Here is a 17,229-nt window from a genome sequence, read left to right as displayed (position 1 = left end):
ACTCCAATGCTCAATCCCATCATCTACAGCCTGAGAAATAAGGAGGAGATGGAGGACCACAGGGGACTGACTCTGAAAATCTGTCCTACTTAAATGTAGATAAACTTTCTGCCTCATTCCCCAGGACTTATCTTCAAGTCGACTCAGCAGTGTGAAGTACATGAAAATATTTCCTGCCCAGAATGAAGAGACTACAAACAATCTAGAATATAGGAGAATTGCTCGTGTCTGCACAAATCGTAATTTGAAGTAGGACTTTTATTTTGTATTGTACAAATTTACTCTCATTCTATAGGACCATAAGCTGTTATCTCTCAGAGACTAATTCCTTTCTTCTACATATGCCTAGCTGTTGTTTACTGGTTATCACTTCTCATTTATTTCATTTCAAACATGGATTATTTATTCTCAGTCCTTGTATTTTCTATTATTAGTGTCAGCCAGTAAAGTTCACTAAGAAATTGACAGCACTCAAAGCTGACTTCTTGTAATCCAGAGAATATTTATTTTAAACCAAATATGTTCTATATCAAAGTACTTGATTCTTCAATTAAATATATTTTACCACATGCATGAAAATGTATGAATCAATTAAGCTCACCCATATCCCATCCATAGGCATGAAAATTATTTCCTAGTTAATTTTGCAGATCACTTACAAATTTTTCTGAGACAGTGTCACACCACATAGCCATGCTGGCCTCCAACCCTGAGCTCAAGAGATCCTCCTGCAGCAGTCTCCTGAGTGATTGGGATTGGAGGCCAGGCCAACATCTTGACCCACATTGAGGTCTGTCAGCAGAATTCTGGATCTTGGGGACACAGCATGGAGCTTCTTTATCAAAATGATTAAAAATATTTACTATCTCAAAGACCAGTGCCATTTAAGTTTTAATCATATGAATTGAACAAACATGTTTTAACATACTGGAATAACACCTCCATTTATTGAAGTTTGTACTCTCATGTTTCCCTCTTGAAAAACCATAAAGTTTTGTATCACTCCAGTCTTGGTACTAGGGTTCTTCTGGGGAGTGTGAGGTGCTCACTGCCTCCCTCCATGGCACCCTTGGGGACAACAATGGTTTGTCAGGACCTTCCTTTGGCAGTAATCCTGAGTTGGGTAGAAGTTGAGAGGGTTTCTCCTTCAGGGCTTCCCCGTCTGGACAACAAACTGAATTGCCAACCCGCCTTTTCACCATACCCCTGTCATTCAGGGATCCAGGGATGGTTTTCTCCTGAGACTCAGGCCATGGACTGCCTGGTTTCTCAGGCTCAATGCACCATGTTCCTGTCTCCAGTGTGTCACATCCCGGTACCTGATTCCAGTGTGCACTGGGGTTACCTCTCAATGAGTATTTCTTTCTTGTAGGAATTCTCTCCAAGCCTGTGCTCCCACACAAATCAGAATTATCAGCACCTCCTCCTTCAGGTCAAACATGTTGAGTCCTCTATGGGAGCCACAGACAAGGCCTAGAGAGGGCAGACATGACCTGCTGTACCATTCAAAGGCAGTTTGTTAAACTCACCAAGAGCCCTGAGTTTTCACATGCAAGCACATTGAAAAATCAATGTAGTTTGCCTTCCAGGAACATCTTTATCTGAATCTTAAAAACACAAACATTTTGAAGATCTTTGAAATTTAAAATGGACCAAGTTTATCCTTCCTGAAAGATGAAATAATTACTTCATCTAATAAAGACCATGGGAAATTGGTCAATATCTTAGACACTATAGGCAATATAACCTCAATTATTGAATTTTTATTTTTATTTTATTTGCACTGGAGTTTGAGCCCAGGGCAAGCACTCTACCTCTGAGCTACCTCCTGAGTCGTAATTGCTGAATATGTTTTCATTAATACACCACAGGCTGTACATCCCCAAGTGGTTTATATGCAGGTTTTATGGGCAGAACTGGGCAGGGTTTTTGTTTGTTTCTGGTTTGACCATCATTTGAAACCCAGGAAGCTGAGAGCAGTGGGTCAGCATCTGGTGTGTTGCCTTCCAGGCAGGATGCAGGTAGGCTTCTGGCTTTTCTTAAAAATGTTGGTGTGTCTGGATCATTGACATGAAGGAACACTGGGGAGGGGGACTTCCAGTTGAGTGACAAAGTGAGGTCAGTCTGTGCAATGGAGTGACTTGTGTCAAGAGGGCAGGTGAGCATGAGCTCACAGACGAGTGGTGAGATCCCACGGATGCCTGAAGCCAAACACAGCACCAAATCCTACACACAGTTTTCCTATACATACCTATAACCACCCTGTCTATAAAACCTCACAGTCCTTGTCACCCCTGAAGACAGGGCAAAGGATGGGTTCCCTCTCTTCCTGGTGAAGCTGCAGGGATCTAAGTTCCTCTCTTGTTTTTCTTTCTGTCATGGCTTTTTCTGCTTGGATTTGGGGTGGACACTGACCTGACCTGTGGGATGACCAGAGTCAGGTCTCAGCCTAGGACTCCCCTAATAGTAGAACGCGGAACATCTACGTGGAGCACAAGTGCCCATTTCATTTCCACCTTACTGTGCTGCCTGAGAGGATTCCTGCTGGCCTTTTTAAAATTTCTGTTCTGCTAGGGAGGGAACCATGAGCCATAGCGCCAACCTGGTTACCTCCTTTCATAGCTCAGGCGGCCCCTCAAAAGAGCAGAGGCCAGGAGGTGACGATTATTGATAATTGTCGAATTGATTTCATTTTTAGATATCATATGTGTGCACTACACACCTTTGTTTTAATGTTTTTAAATTTTATTTATTTTTAATATTACAGGCTGCATTTTGATTCATTACACACAAATGTGGTACAGCTTTAAATGTCTACTGTTGGACATGAGGCTAAAACCCAGGCCCCCACACACGCTGGGAACTCTCTGTCCTGAGCCCTGAGCCTTGGCTCTACCCCAGAAGTGACCTTCTGTCTCGGGTTCCAAGCAAGGGCTCCCTTCCGGAAGAGTCCCCCAGGAAGCTCCGCCTGACAGGGCCGGCCGAGAATCTGTCACTCTGGCCTACTTTAGCCATTGACTGGATGAAGGAAGCTGTCACTCAAGTCTGAGGGCGTGTCTAGAGGCGGTCCATCGGATATGCCTGGGTGGGCCTGTCCAATCAGGTGCGCGCACGGAGCGGAAGGGCCGGCCTCCGGGTCTCGCGGGCTTTCCTTCCTCACCAGCGCTGCTTCTCCTTCCCAGGCCTTGCGTAGTGTGCTCCGGGGTCCAGGTGAGTGGGCAGCCTGTGTCCCCACCGCAGGTCCCTGGAGAGGACGCCGGGTCACCACGGAAGGAACAATGGTGAGTGTGCGGCCACGGCTGATGGGACCCGGTCAGCACCTGCGTGGTCTCCGCGAGCGGGTGAGCTGCGGAGGGTGGCCGAGTCCCGGCTGGCGGGTGGCCCTCGTCTTGTCCCTTGGTCCCCCGTGGAGGGTTGGGCGGCGGGGCTGAGGTCTGCTGCGGACAACACCGCTGTGTCCCCTCCGCGGGAGGGCTGGGCGGCTCAGGCCCCTGACGCCCCCTCCCCTCCTGCCGGTTGCCCGCAGGCACCCTTCCAAATGTGTGGGAAGCAGCGTCTCAAGTCCGCTCTCCTTCCACCAGTTTAGCTCCTCCCAAGGCTGCTGTAGGCCCTTAAAATTGCAGTCTCCTGCCTGCCGTGTGAACTGCTGTCTTCTCTCCACCTCACAGCATTGTCGACCAGGTGTTCTTCCTGGATTTCAAATGGACACAGTCCATTAATTTTCACTTCTCCCCGAGTGAAATATTGCAAAGAATATTTGTTTCTGTTTTGGAGATCAACGCTAGGGGAGATTTCTCAGCTACATCCCTAGCCCACGCTTTTTTAAAACTTTGAATTTTGGTCCCACTTGTTTCATGGGCTGGCTTCCAACTTGTGATCCTCATGCCTCATCCTCCAGAGTCCTTGGGATTCCAGGGCTGTGCCACAACCCCTTGCAAGAATAACACTTTTTAAATCATTTGTTTTCTGTTTGTGAATATTTCCCTTGAGGAGAAATAACCACTTGACACTTCCCTGTGTGTGGGTGAAAGAACTGCTTTAAAGGAAATAAGGCAGTTGGTATTGGTACTAGGGATATTGAGTCTGGGATACATCCCCAGCCCTTATTTATTTATTTGTTTTTCTTAGTGACACCTGATAGTGGAAAGCACTTTGACACATCATACCTAGATAGAGTATGACTTCTCCTTTCTCTGGTTATACATGATGTAGATTCACACCACTCATGTAGTCACACAGGCACAAAGGGTCATAATGTCTTATTCACTCTGTGCTTCAGCCCTATTCAATGTTGTTTTCGGACAGGGTGAGGCTATGTTGCCCAGACTGGCCTGGAACTAATGATCCTCCTGCCTCACCTTCTCAAGCTGTTGTCATTAAAGGCACTGGCCACTCCACCTGTGGAAAATAGTTTACTTTGATCCAAATATTAATGACCACATTGGTCTGATAGAGAAGTGAAGGTAATTGACTATTAAAGGGCTTAATACACCTACCTCCCCAAGGTAATCTTTGCTCCCCATACAGCTTGTTGTAACAAGCTTGTTGTAACACCCTCAAGTTGGTCTAGTCAGCCAAAGTCAAGTAGGTTGAAAGTCCCTTGATGCAGATGCAACTTCATAGAGTACTTCAGTTCACATCTGTAAAACCTTGTGCTTTTCCTTTCATCTTCCTTAGATGGAGACAGTGTATCAGAATTTCTTGGGCAGAGGTTCCCTTTGGATACCTCACAGGGCCCTGTGTCCTAGGCCTCTATACATTCCTGGGGCTGCTGCAAGGTTCCCAGCAGCCCTGTGCCCTGCAGGGTATAGGGAATTTCAGGCCCTGGGTCTGCTGCTCCTAGAAGACAACCTGAGGTGCGGGGTACAGCCTGTCAGGGGAGCAATTCGAGACTTGGGGCTGAGGACTCCTGGAACAGGCCTCTTCTAGACAGTTGCCTCTTGGGACATGTCTCCCCCAATTCCAGTTTCCTTGGAGACAGGTGGACAGCCAGGCTGTGGATGCTGGTGTTGAGGGGCGGGTCAGCAGTGATTCCTGCCCCTTGCATTCTCTGACAGTTGTGAAGGAGCAAGAACTCTCCAGAGCATAAGAACCACCCACCCCAGTGCAGTGCTGTGCAAACCTGAAAAGCCTCATAGACTAGAGTCAAGGTGCAGGTCTCCTGGGAGGATGGCCATGGAGTATTTCAGTGAGCAGGACCGTGGGAGAATGCCCAGCTTTCAGGGACCTTTCCTTGCCCTTGAGCCTGACATGTCAGTGTACACTTTTGTGTAGTCATAGATGGACAGAATGGTGCAGTCCCAACCCCACTTTGTATTTCTGATTAAGACGAACTTCACTAAATTTCTGAATATCTTGCTATGTTGCTGAGACTGGTCTCAAGCTTCCCATCTTCCTTCCTCAAACTCCACAGTTGCTGCAATTACAGGTGCGCACCACCACATCCAGCAGTTGGAATGACTTTTAAAGAACAGTCATCCCAATTTTTTCTAGTTGGAAACAGTATTGAAAATCAGTTTCTGTGCTGTTTTCCCCAGTTTTGAAGTTTATATATATAAATCTTCCTTTTTACCTTATTCTTGCATTTTTTATGGAAAAGATATTCAGTATATATAATGTTGTTTCTTATGAATATATTCATGAATCTTCCATGGAATTGTAGTTCATTCACTTCTTTATTAAACAAACTTTATTTTTCAGAGCAATTTTAAGTTTACATGGAGTATTAGGGTACTCTAGAGGAACAGAATGAACAGGAAGAATGATTATAAAAAGGGGATTTATTAGATTTCCTTCCAGGACCAGAAGCTGGATAGTCCACATAGGCTGCCTGCAGGCTTGAGAGCTGGAGAAGCAGTAGCTGTGTAGTTGAAGAGGCTAAAGACTCAGAACAAGAGGGATCAATGGTGCTACCCAAATCCGAGACTGAAGACTTCTGTAAATCCCTGGGGAGAATCAATGGCAGAGTCTGCTTTGGAGGAGTGAGGAAGGGAGAGTCTAATGTCCTTATGCAATCACAGTAGCAGTCAAGAACCCATTTGAGAAGAATCAAGCTTGCATCTGCCACTGCTCCCTTGTTCTTTCAAGTTCTATTCCATCCAGTCCACCATCCAATTGGGTCTCCAGTTCAGTTTGCTATCCCACATGCCAGTCATTCCTAGGCATACCCTCATGGAGCACCCCAAAACCTCTTAATCATTGTCATCTCTTAATCCAGTTGACAGTTCAAATTAACCATTACTCATAGTATCAAAGTCCCCTTCCATCCAGCTTATAGTTTTCAATTTATTAACATCTTGCATTGATGTAGTGTATTTCTTACTGACAGATCCACAAGTAGTATCCTACATTTGAGGCTGAGAGAGGGTGAAGAAACATGTCATCAGTCAAACTCCATACTTTACCTCAGGGTGCCTCCTCTGTGTGGTGTGATTGTGTGTTTCGTGTATTCTGTCATACAGAAGATAATACTGTACTGTGATACAGAAGAGTGTCACTGCCCTGAGAGTCCTGTGCTCCACCTGTTCATCACTCCTCCCCTTCCCCTCTTCCCTCTTCTTCCTAAGTCCCTGGCTCCCATGGATCCTGCTAGTGCCTCTGTAAGGTTGCCTTTCCCAGAGCATTGTTGACTTTTAATCTTATCGCACTTGGCCAATTCAGACTGACTTCTTTCTCTTACCAGAATGCATTTAAGGGTCTGTGTCTTTCCAGGCTGGGTAGCTCCTTTTTTTGTGTGTTTTTGGTGTGGTTATACCACAGTTTGTCCATTCAGCTATTGAAAGTTGTATCCTCCTTGCTCTTCTAGCTGTGGGCAGTTATGGGTATGGCTGCTGTAACTGCTGTGAGGGTTTTTATGAACATATTTTTGATCTCATGTGGGTAGACACATGTGCAAGTGTGTGTCTTTATTGTAGAGTGCACCCTGTTTTCTTTGCGAGAGCATGACACACTGTCTTCCAGAGAGGCTGTTCTCCTTCCATTCATGTCAACAAGGAAAAAGTTCTTGCTGATTCTTCTTTTCTCCAACTTTCATTGCTGTCAGTGTTTGGCATTTGGCCACTCCAGTGGACATATACTGGTACCTCATTGCATGATTTTCAGTTTCCTAATGACATTCTGGTGAACATCGCCTCAAGCCTGTTAATGCTGTCTAGATTTTTTGAATGAATGTATGTGCAGATCTTCTGCCCATTTCCAAGGTGGGTGCTTGCTTTCTTACTGAGTGTTCTTCATGTTTTTAGACTCCCACTTCAGTGTCACTATGTGTTTTGAAAACATTTGTGCAGTTCTCCTATTTGTCTTCTCATTCTCTTATGTGTCTTTTTAAAAATAGAACCTTTGTTTCAATAAAGTTCAATTTACCTGTTTTTCACACACAGATCTTGTTTTTGGTGTTGCATATGAAATCATCATGCCAAACTTAGATGTGTCTTTAAGTGCATCTATTATTTTTTGTGAAGTTTGAAACATTGCCTTTACTTTTAGGATGTATAGGCAGATTTTTTGGTGCTGGGAATTGAACCCACAGCCTCCTATGTGCCAGGTGAGTGCTGTGCTATAGCTGAAACCCTAATCCTCTATCCCACTTTTAGATTGAGACTCCACTAGAAGTGTCTTTGTGACACTCATAAAGTTGGTGTGTTTTATTTCTTTGCATGTTAATGTCAAGGAACTTTGGCAACATTTTCTAAGAGAGCATATTTTCCATTGATCTTCCTTTGTTCCTTTGTCAAAGATCCTTGGACTTTATACAGTGCTAAATACCACACTGTCTTGGTGATTTAGCTTTAGTACGTTCTAACCTCAGGTACTCCCATCCTGTGAATTTAGTGTTCATTACTGTGGTGGTTGTTCTTGGTCTTTCCTTATTGAAAACATAACTTAGACACTTTTTCTTGGTATTTTATTAAATCCATAAATGTAATTGTTAAGAATTGTTGATAATACTAAGGCTTCCCCTTGGTGGTCATGAAATATCTGCACATATTTGCTTTGTCTTTGAAAATCTCCTTAGAAGGTTGCAGTTTCTTTCACACAGCATATTTTCTGGTTTATATATGAGTATTTTTCTTCATTCATGCTATGTAAGTGATCTATGCCTTCTCAGGGATTTTGAACCTAATGACATTCTTGTTCTGATGGTTCTTTGTAAAGGTTAATTGAGGACCAGCTGTAAAGGTTAAGGGAAAGCAGTAAAGAGGCAGGCACACAGCATGGTGAACAAGCAGCAGCTCCCCTTGGAAAGTCAGTTCAGTTTTGTTATGTATTCCAACATCATACCAAGTTTCATTAGGTTACATCATGCATTTAGCTTTGTGCATGTAGATCATACAATTTATTTCTCAGAGTCCACTAGTACCAAATGTTTTTATAATATAATGTCTCCAGGTCTCAAGGACAGAGGAGTTGAAGAGCATGTCTTAGATATTCAAAGAGGGGGCCTATTGTCCTGAGGAGTTTGCTCACCTAAAGGACTTTTGCTCCTCTGTCTTTTGGTGGCCTGAGACCTCTGCAGTTCTGCTTTTGTTTCCACTTTTCTCTGCAGGGTATGCACATGGAGCAGGTTGCTCTCCCCTAAACTCTTGTCATTCTTGGATGTAAATAACTTTTATTTTTCAAAGATTAATTGACTGTATTTGTGTGAGTTTACTGCTGGGCTTTGTTCTGTATTATTTTATGGCAGTACTGTGACTGTTCCAGGCTCTCTGTTCTGTTCTATTTGATGATAGTACTCTGGTGGTTCCAGGCTCTCTTTTGTATTCTTCTTCATGGTGACACCATGGTTGTTTCAGGCTCTGTGTTGTATTCTCTTTTATGGTAGTACCACAGTGGTTCCAGGCTCCCTATTTTATAGTGTTGGTGTGAGTTTTGTTCTTTTCTTTACTAGTTATGATATTAATAGAATTGTTCAGCTTATTCCTCTATGAAAGTAGATTTACACTGGGTACACTGATACATGCCTGTAATCTGAGCAGCTGTAGAGGCAAAGGTAGATGGATGTCAAGTTTTAAAACTAGCCTCAGAAACTTATGAGGCCTTGAGCAAATTAGTGAGACCATGTCACAAAAAAAAAAAAAAAAAAAAAAAAAAAAGTGCTGGGAATGTGGTTCACTGTTTAACTGCTCCTGAATATGATCCCTGCTGATTTTTGTGTTTTTTAGGTTCCCCCACCATAAAGAAATTTAAAATGTAAATAAAACTAAATGTTCTGTAAACATCTTAAAGTGTTTTAGTCATTCACATTTGAATATATAATAAATGGAATTTGTCTACAGAATAGAAGGATGCAATTTTTTTTTCACTTAGATTCCAGTTTGCCTGTACTGTCATTGAGATCTGTCTCTAGCGCAACTGCTGCCACTCATCTTCTTGCCATGTAGTAAATGCAACCCACTGAAGCCTTTCTCTTGGTCTCTTCCTGACTTCTGCTGGTGCTGTGCTGCTGAGAATGTCACATTTTAAGTTCGTGGGTATGGTTGTGTCTCAGTGGCAGCGACACATTCTGCTGTTTGATCTTTTTGGCTGTACCAGTGCTGTGCAGACATCATAGTGTGCCTACACAAATGTACATGGAGTGGTCCATTTCACACCCTACTGTGTTGGATAGTTGAGGATTCTGTGCTTTAAACCTGCTCCTTTGCTGCATCCTGAGAGTGCTCCTGCCTGGGGTTTATTTGTACCAGCATCATTACAAGCACAAGGAAACTCTTTTACAATAGAACAACCATTGGGCATGTGGTCCATCTATGATCAAAGTGTCCTTGAGCAGAACATGGGGATGTGGCACATGATTGTACATGATGTGAGTGAAACATCTGCTTCTCAGAAGAATTAGACAGTCATTGGACATCATTGTTCCCATGGGTTCGGAAGAGTAGTTTCTGCTATTAAGAAGAGTGCTTTAGAGACTTATAAAACTTTGTAAGGCTGTTGTTTGGACCAGGTGACATCTTGGGGCCATTAAATTATTTCTAAGACACAACTAATTTTTCTACTTACCCATTCTGCTTTGACATTAGTCTCTAGAAATTCTCCAACTGTTCGATTTATTGATCATTTTACTTGTTTACTAGTTAGCTAAATTTGGTTTGGAGTAAAGTACCTGTGAAGTTCTGATTGTTCTCTTGTTGTATTCGCACAGGATGAGCTGAATCCCCAGTTAATACATTTTGATCACCTGGTTGTAATGTTTTTTATGAGGGAAGCACACTAGTGACCCATGCCCAGGGAGTTTGGATGGGGGCTGATTCTAGGCACTTCTGTAAGTATGGAACAATAGACTCTCAGAAGGAAAACAGGAGATCAGCATATACCATGTTCTCAGGAGCTATGTAGGCACTGTGAATCATTTTGGTTGGTAGGATCTGAGTTTCTGGGTCCAGCAATTTCCTACTTGATCAGCTTTATTTTCCTAGGGTAAGTAATCCCAGGTGTGCTGTCTACTACATAAGACTTTGTTAGGACATACAATAGGGATGCAACCAATAAAGAAATTAGGAGTGACCCAGGAGCACATCTTAGTTTGTGTGACCTAAGCACCGAGAAGGGTGTGAAACACTCTACTAATACCTTTTCAGTGGCCCAACTCTAGTGTTGGAATGGCTGTGAGGAGCTCAGTGAAGGAAACATTTTATGAAACAAATCATGGAATTAATCTGGAGGCCAGAGTATCATGTGAGCATCATGCATGTTGATGATAGATTCCTCATGTAGTCCATCTCTCCACTACACTTTTATGGAACATTTTAGGTCTCAGTGACCTTTGAGGATGTGGCCGTGAACTTCACTCAGGAGGAGTGGGCTTTGCTGGATCCTTCCCAGAAAAACTTTTACAGAGATGTGATGCAGGAAGTCTTCAGAAACCTGGCTTTTATAGGTAATAATCATGTTTCTTTACTCAATCAAATCGAGAATTGGTGTTTATTTCGATCCTTTATATAGAATGTGAAAAGAGAATTCTTTGGTGATTAATTGCAGCATAAAAGGCACCTAATATTTGGCAAAGTTTTCTATTTCTTAATAATTCATAATAATTGTGGGTTTTCATTTTAGGAAACAAATGGGAAGGCAAGAGTATAGAAGAGCAGATTGAAAATTCTGGGAGTAATCTAAGGTATTTGTACTCACAGGAGGAAGCAATATCTTTGAGGAAATCAGAATTTCATGTAACTTTTAAAACAAATCAACCAAAGAAAAATACGCATTGTGAAATGTGTTTATTTTTATATAATTTTTACCAGAAATATATACTCAACTATAAAAGATATTGAGTGTTTTCAAAGTAATTGATATATAAAAAGTGGTATTTTATTGCATGTATGCTTATCACTATTTGGCGATTACTGATATGCATATGGAAGCTGTGTGGGAAAGAATTGTTTCCTTTCAATCTATTTATTTTCAGATAATTTCAACAAGTTAGAAAACCTAATCTTTACCTGATATTAACAGTAATGTAACCCTAAGACCTATTAATAATTAGAAAATCATAAATGAATCAGTCATTGATAATGTGCTGGTGACTTTATAGAAGTCATATGGTAAAACTCAAAGTAAAGAAGATAGTATGGGAAAGATTTAGTTAGATTCCTTCCTGTTCTTAACCTGACAAAGAAAATCTTTAATAGAGTCAATCCATGTGAATGCATTATGTGTGCAAAAGCCTTCATGTGTCATTCATTCCTTCATAGGCAGATCATTTCTCATTCCGGACACAAACCTTACAAGCATGAGGAATGTGAAGAGAATCCATGTGAACTTAAACCCTACAGGACATCTCTGCCTTCTCTCGAAACTGTTTCATCACAAATGTTAATACAAACTGGAAGTGGACCTTTTAAAAGTGCAGTATGTGGGAAAGCCTTCAGTTGTTCCAGTTCCATTCAAAGGCATGAAGAAACTCATACTGGGCACAAACCCTATGACTGCATACAGTGTGGTGAAACCCTTTTGTCTCTGACAGGTGTTCAAAGACACATGATTACACACTGTAGAGATAAACTTTTTAAATGTAAGGTATGTGGGAAAGCCTTTCCCTATCGCAGTTTATTTAGAATACATCAAAGAACACATACAGGAGAGAAACCCTATGAATGTCAATACTGTGCTCAAACCTTTATTTCACTCCCAAGTCTTCAAAGGCACATAGTCATGCACACTGGGAAAGCACCTTTTAAATGTGAAGTATGTGGGAAATACTTTGTTTATCCCAGTTTTTTAAAAATACACCAAAGAACACATACTGGAGAGAAACCCTATCAATGTGAATGGTGTGGAAAAGCCTTCAAAGATCAAGGCTATTTTGTAAGACATCAAAGAGCTCATACAGAACAGAAGTTCTATGAATGTGAACAATGTGGAAAAGCCTTCATTGCTTCCTCTTCCCTTCAGATCCATAAACGAACTCATACTGGGGAGAAGCCCTATAAATGTAAACAATGTGGGAAAGCCTTCATTACTTCCACTCACCTTCAAAGACATGAACGAACTCATACTGGAGAGAAGCCCTATAAATGTGACCGATGTGGGAAAGCCTTCAGTACTTCCACTTACCTTCCACTACATGAACGAATTCATACTGGAGAGAAACCTTATAAATGTGAACAATGTGGAAAAGCTTTCACTCGTTCCTCTTACCTTCACATACATAAAAAGACTCATACCAGAGAGAAGCCCCATAATTGTGAACAATGTGGGAAAGCCTTCATTAGTTCCTCTGTACTTCAAACACATAAACGAACTCATACTGGAGAGAAACCCTATACATGTGAACAATGTGGGAAAGCCTTCACTACTTCATTTCACCTTCACGTACATGAACGGACTCACACTGGAGAGAAACCCTATAAATGCAAACAATGTGAAAAAGCCTTCATTTGTTCCTCTTACCTTCAGATCCATAAACGAAGTCATACTAGAGAGAAACCCTATAAATGTAAACAATGTGGGAAAGCCTTCACTAGTTCCTCTCAACTTCACACACATGAACGAACTCACACTGGAGAGAAACCCTATAAATGTGAACAATGTGAGAAAGCCTTCATTTGTTCCTCTTACCTTAAGATGCATAAACGAACTCATACTGGAGAGAAACCCTATAAATGTGAACAATGTGGGAAAGCCTACACTTGTTCCTCTCATCTTCACTCACATGAACGAACTCACACTGGAGAGAAGCCCTATAAATGTAATCAGTGTGGGAAAGCCTTCACTACTTCCTCTCATCTTCACTCTCATGAACGATGTCACACTGGGGAGAAACCCTATAAATGTAGTCAATGTGGGAAAGCCTTCACTACTTCCTCTCATCTTCACTGTCATGAACGATCTCACACTGGAGAGAAACCCTATACATGAAACCGATGTGGGAAAGCCTTCACTACTTCCTCTCAACTTCAATTACATGAACGAACTCATACTGGAGAGAGGCCCTATGAATGTAAACAATGTGGGAGAGCCTTTGCTCGTTGCTCTAACCTTCACTCACATGAACGAACTCATTCTGGACACAAACCCTGTGAATATAAACGATGTGGTAAAGGCTCTGCTAGATCCAGTCAGTTTCACTTACACAAATGAACTCATTAGAGAGAAATTCTAATGAAAACAGGAGGCAAACATTTTATTACCATTTCACTCCTAAACACTAAGAACGTTACTGGAGAAAATTTCTTTGAATGTAAAATGTGGTAAATGAATATTCCTTGTCAGTTACAAAGACACGAATGGTCTCATACTGCAGAACAATTTTTTGTTCTGGGGATTTAGTCCCTGGGTGCTCTACCATTAAGCTACATTCCCAGTCCTTTTCCTTTTTATTTGGAGACAGACTTGCTAAGTTGCTTAGAGCCTTGCTAAGTTACTGAGACTGGAGTCAAAGTTGTGATTTTTCCTGAGTCACTGGGACTACAGGTATGCACTACCCCATCTGACTGAGTAAAAATTTAAGTGAAAAATTATGACAGATCATTCTGTTTCCATTTGCCTTCAAAGGAACTTCATTCACATTGAAGAACAAACACACTGAATGTATGATGTTTCATTTTTCTTCTCATATTGAAAGTCCTTGTGGAGAGAAGCCCTGTGAATGTGAGAAATGTGGGAAGCCTTCCAGTTTTCCCAGTTCCTTCCAAGGACTGGGAAGATTCATGTTGAAAGATTTGTGTCAAACAAATAAACCCTATGCAAGTAAGAAATGTGAAGAGTTCAGATGTTCCAGTTTATTCAGTTGTGTGAAAGGACTCCTCTGTAGGGAAACCTGTGGATAATCAGTGTGTATAGTATTCAACTTTCATACTTTCCTTCAAAGACATAAAAGGATCCACATCAGGGAAATCTCTTCTTCCCTTCAGGAAATGTGGTAACACTTTGAACATTTCCATTCTCTGTGAACACCATAGAAGAGCTCACTAGAAAAACGCCTTCTGTGTAGAAATGTGGTGCAGCTTTCACTTATTTCAGATCCACTCAGACTTGAGTGACATGTGCTTTGTTTTTTTCTTTGTACCTGGGATTGAACTCAGTGATGCTTAACCATTGAGACATAATCCAGCCCTTTTTAAATCTTGAAAAATTTTGAGACATGGTTTCATTGAATTTCTTAGGGCCTCACTAAGTTTCTGAGGCTGACTTTGAACTTCTGATCCTCCTGCCTCAGCCTCCTTAGCCATTGGAATCACAGTTGTGTGTTGCTTTCAGCAAGTGACCTCATTCTTGAGAAAAGCACTGTAGGGGTATGAAAGGGTGTGTGCCTTCATTTCTTCTCTGTTCAGAGGTTGTTGGAAATGCACCCTGAAATGGAAAGAAGATTTATATCAACTTGAAAATGTGAAAGAACATTCTTTTCTGGTTAAATTTCTATTTACATATTGTTAGATTCAGTTTTCTTGTATTTTAAACCTCCAGTCTCATAATTATGTTTTTTCCATGCCCATGTGTAATTCTTATGTTTTCTGTGTCTCCTCAAATATCTTATTCTTTATGTTGTGACAAAATTAAAAATTTGAGAGGTTCCAGATTCAATTACCAGGGTTAGAGAACAGAGAAGACAAAAGGGAAATTATTGTTATTTTCTATTGGAAGTCCTTAAACACTAAGCCACATCTCATGCTATTTTTTTTTTTTTTCTTTTTGGTGTGTGTGTGTGTGTGTGTGTGTGTGTGTGAGAGAGAGAGAGAGAGAGAGAGAGAGAGAGAGAGAGAGATGGTCTTGCTGGTTAAGTTTCTGAGACCTGCTTTTAACATGGAATCCTCATGCTACAATCTTTTGAGCCACTGGCATTACAGGCATGTGCTCCGCACACCTGGCTTCTCAGTTTCTTGATACCCTGATGTAAATCAGAGTGTGACTTCTTTGTGTGTGGTGTCTAGATGTTAACCAATTCAGAACCAAGAATTCCTTTCTAATATGTATGTAAATTAAAGTCCTTCAATCTCTAAGATTCTAGAATTTTACTGATTGTCATAATAACATTTATTCAGATGTCATATTCCTAGTGTTTGTTAGTCCGGTTCAATTAAATTGAAGTTTACTTGGAAAAATTTTATTTTACATAATTTTAGTTGAAAACAAGACAGAAAAACCATTTAAATACAAGAATGACCTTTTAACTTCTATTAAAGTCTCATGATATAACTAAATTAATCACAATGGTATTGTTACCATTTGTTTTCAACAAATAATTTAATGTTTCCATCTATGTACCAAGCACCAGCTAAGCACCAAAGCAGGATCACAGGGGATATTGAACATGGTGTGGTACTCCTGTGAGTGTTTTATAAAGCACCCATTGATATAACAAAGGAAATACCTGGAATGAGTGAGTTTTGCCACCTGCCACCACACATGCATGTGTACACACTTATACATGCATATGCATGTGCACATGTATGTACAGACTCAGGTCACCCTTTCTGTACACACCCTCCCGAGTCAGTTCTGTAGTCCCCACTATGTGATGCGACCGTGGATTTCTTTGATTTTTCTCACAACTTTGCTGCCCACTATTCCTTCTTAAAAGTCAATTGTTATTTCATGACCTCACAATTCAGCCTTTTGTGCCTTTCTCAATTTCATTACACATTGTGTATGTTTAATCCTCTCCACAGAAGTCTCATGTACAGATTTTCCAAATACTTCCTTCCCCCTTTCCTCCCTCCTGTCCTTGAGATTTCACCCAGGGCTGCTCCACTACTGAACTTCATCGTAGCCCTTTTAATTTTAATTTTGAGTTGGGATGAAGCTGGCCTCGAACTTGTGGTCACCCTGCCTCAGCCTTAGCTGGGACCATTGACATGTGTCCTTGTCTGGCCCACAGCTGACCTCTTCCTTGTCCTGGATGACTTCTTGTTCTGTTGAGGACTTTGGGACCACCACTCTGATCTCTTGCTTGTTTCTGAGTCTCATCTTGTTTCTTGGACTTGGTCTTGTTTAAAAGTGACATAAAATGTTATTTGTACAATATTGTTTGGTGAGGCATATTTTCAAAATATTTTGCCCTATGCTTAATTGAGCTGCTTTGTCTTTTATTTTCTGGTGCTGGGGACCTGATCTTGCCTTGTAGTCAAGTGCTGTAGCACTGAGCATACCCTAACTCAGGCCACAAGTTTGCTGCTGCTTTGTGTTGGAGTGCACTGATAACTGCTTCAGTAGATGCAGCTCCACAGGTGTTTATTCCATGTTCTTAGCTTGTCACTTTCTCTTTAAACATCTTTTACAACAGTGAATTTTAAAAACGCTGACATGCATCTTAGGTTTTCTCTCCATGATTATGTGGGGGGCCTCTCTGCCAAATCCCGTGGATGAGAAAAGGGTTAACTGCCTGAGGAGGACGTTGACTGTTTTTCAATCTATTACCTGAAATCTTATCTACTCAATAAACACACAAGAGCCAATACTCTTTCTAAATGAGAGGGGGCCATGCCATCTCTGGTCCCTAACAACATGGAGTAGCCCAACTCTGTTTTATTTATAGACCCACAGATAAAGGGGACAAGATTGGGAGAAACTTCTTCTGTGATTGACTAGATAGGGTAGAGTTAGGGGAGCCATTCTCTCAAGGATACTTGATGGAACTGCCCATTCTGCCAGATAAGAATGACTTCCCACATCTCTCCCTGTTTAATATTTAAAATGGTTCTAAGAACTGCTTCTACATCCCAGCTCTTGGTTCTGAGGGTATGGCAACCTGACAATTCAATAGAGATACCATGGCTGAAAACATTATGATTA

The 17,229-nt window shown here is 41.4% G+C and overlaps 1 protein-coding gene across 6 annotated transcripts; it reads left to right on the top strand.

Moving 5' to 3' along the window:
* The first annotated feature begins 3,297 nt into the window (after positions 1-3,297).
* Positions 3,298-14,897, top strand: LOC306663226 (uncharacterized protein). 6 transcript variants are annotated; one of them, XM_079143625.1, is made up of 4 exons: positions 3,298-3,341; positions 10,750-10,876; positions 11,053-11,113; positions 11,691-14,897. In XM_079143625.1, exons 1-4 carry the CDS (start codon positions 3,303-3,305, stop codon positions 13,354-13,356), a joined length of 1,893 nt encoding a protein of 630 aa, XP_078999751.1. In that variant the 5' UTR covers positions 3,298-3,302; the 3' UTR covers positions 13,357-14,897. The 6 variants fall into 6 exon arrangements, with proteins under 6 accessions (XP_078999751.1, XP_078999752.1, XP_078999755.1 ...); XM_079143626.1 differs by lacking the exon at positions 3,298-3,341 and adding an exon at positions 3,504-10,674; XM_079143629.1 differs by lacking the exons at positions 3,298-3,341; positions 10,750-10,876 and adding an exon at positions 3,504-10,261.
* Positions 14,898-17,229: the final 2,332 nt, after the last annotated feature.

Source organism: Sciurus vulgaris (assembly GCF_902686455.1).
Source record: "Sciurus vulgaris genome assembly, chromosome: 6".
Taxonomy (NCBI): domain Eukaryota; kingdom Metazoa; phylum Chordata; class Mammalia; order Rodentia; family Sciuridae; genus Sciurus; species Sciurus vulgaris.
This window is presented reverse-complemented; position numbering and strand designations above follow the sequence as displayed.

Excerpts from the sequence above, each read along its gene's own strand:
- LOC306663226 (XM_079143626.1), top strand. The coding sequence starts at position 10,633 with ATGAAACAAATCATGGAATTAATCTGGAGGCCAGAGTATCAT. Across the intron at positions 10,877-11,052 it reads CAGAAACCTGGCTTTTATAG|GAAACAAATGGGAAGGCAAG; the intron begins GTAATAATCATG and ends TTTTCATTTTAG. Across the intron at positions 11,114-11,690 it reads AATTCTGGGAGTAATCTAAG|GCAGATCATTTCTCATTCCG; the intron begins GTATTTGTACTC and ends ATTCCTTCATAG.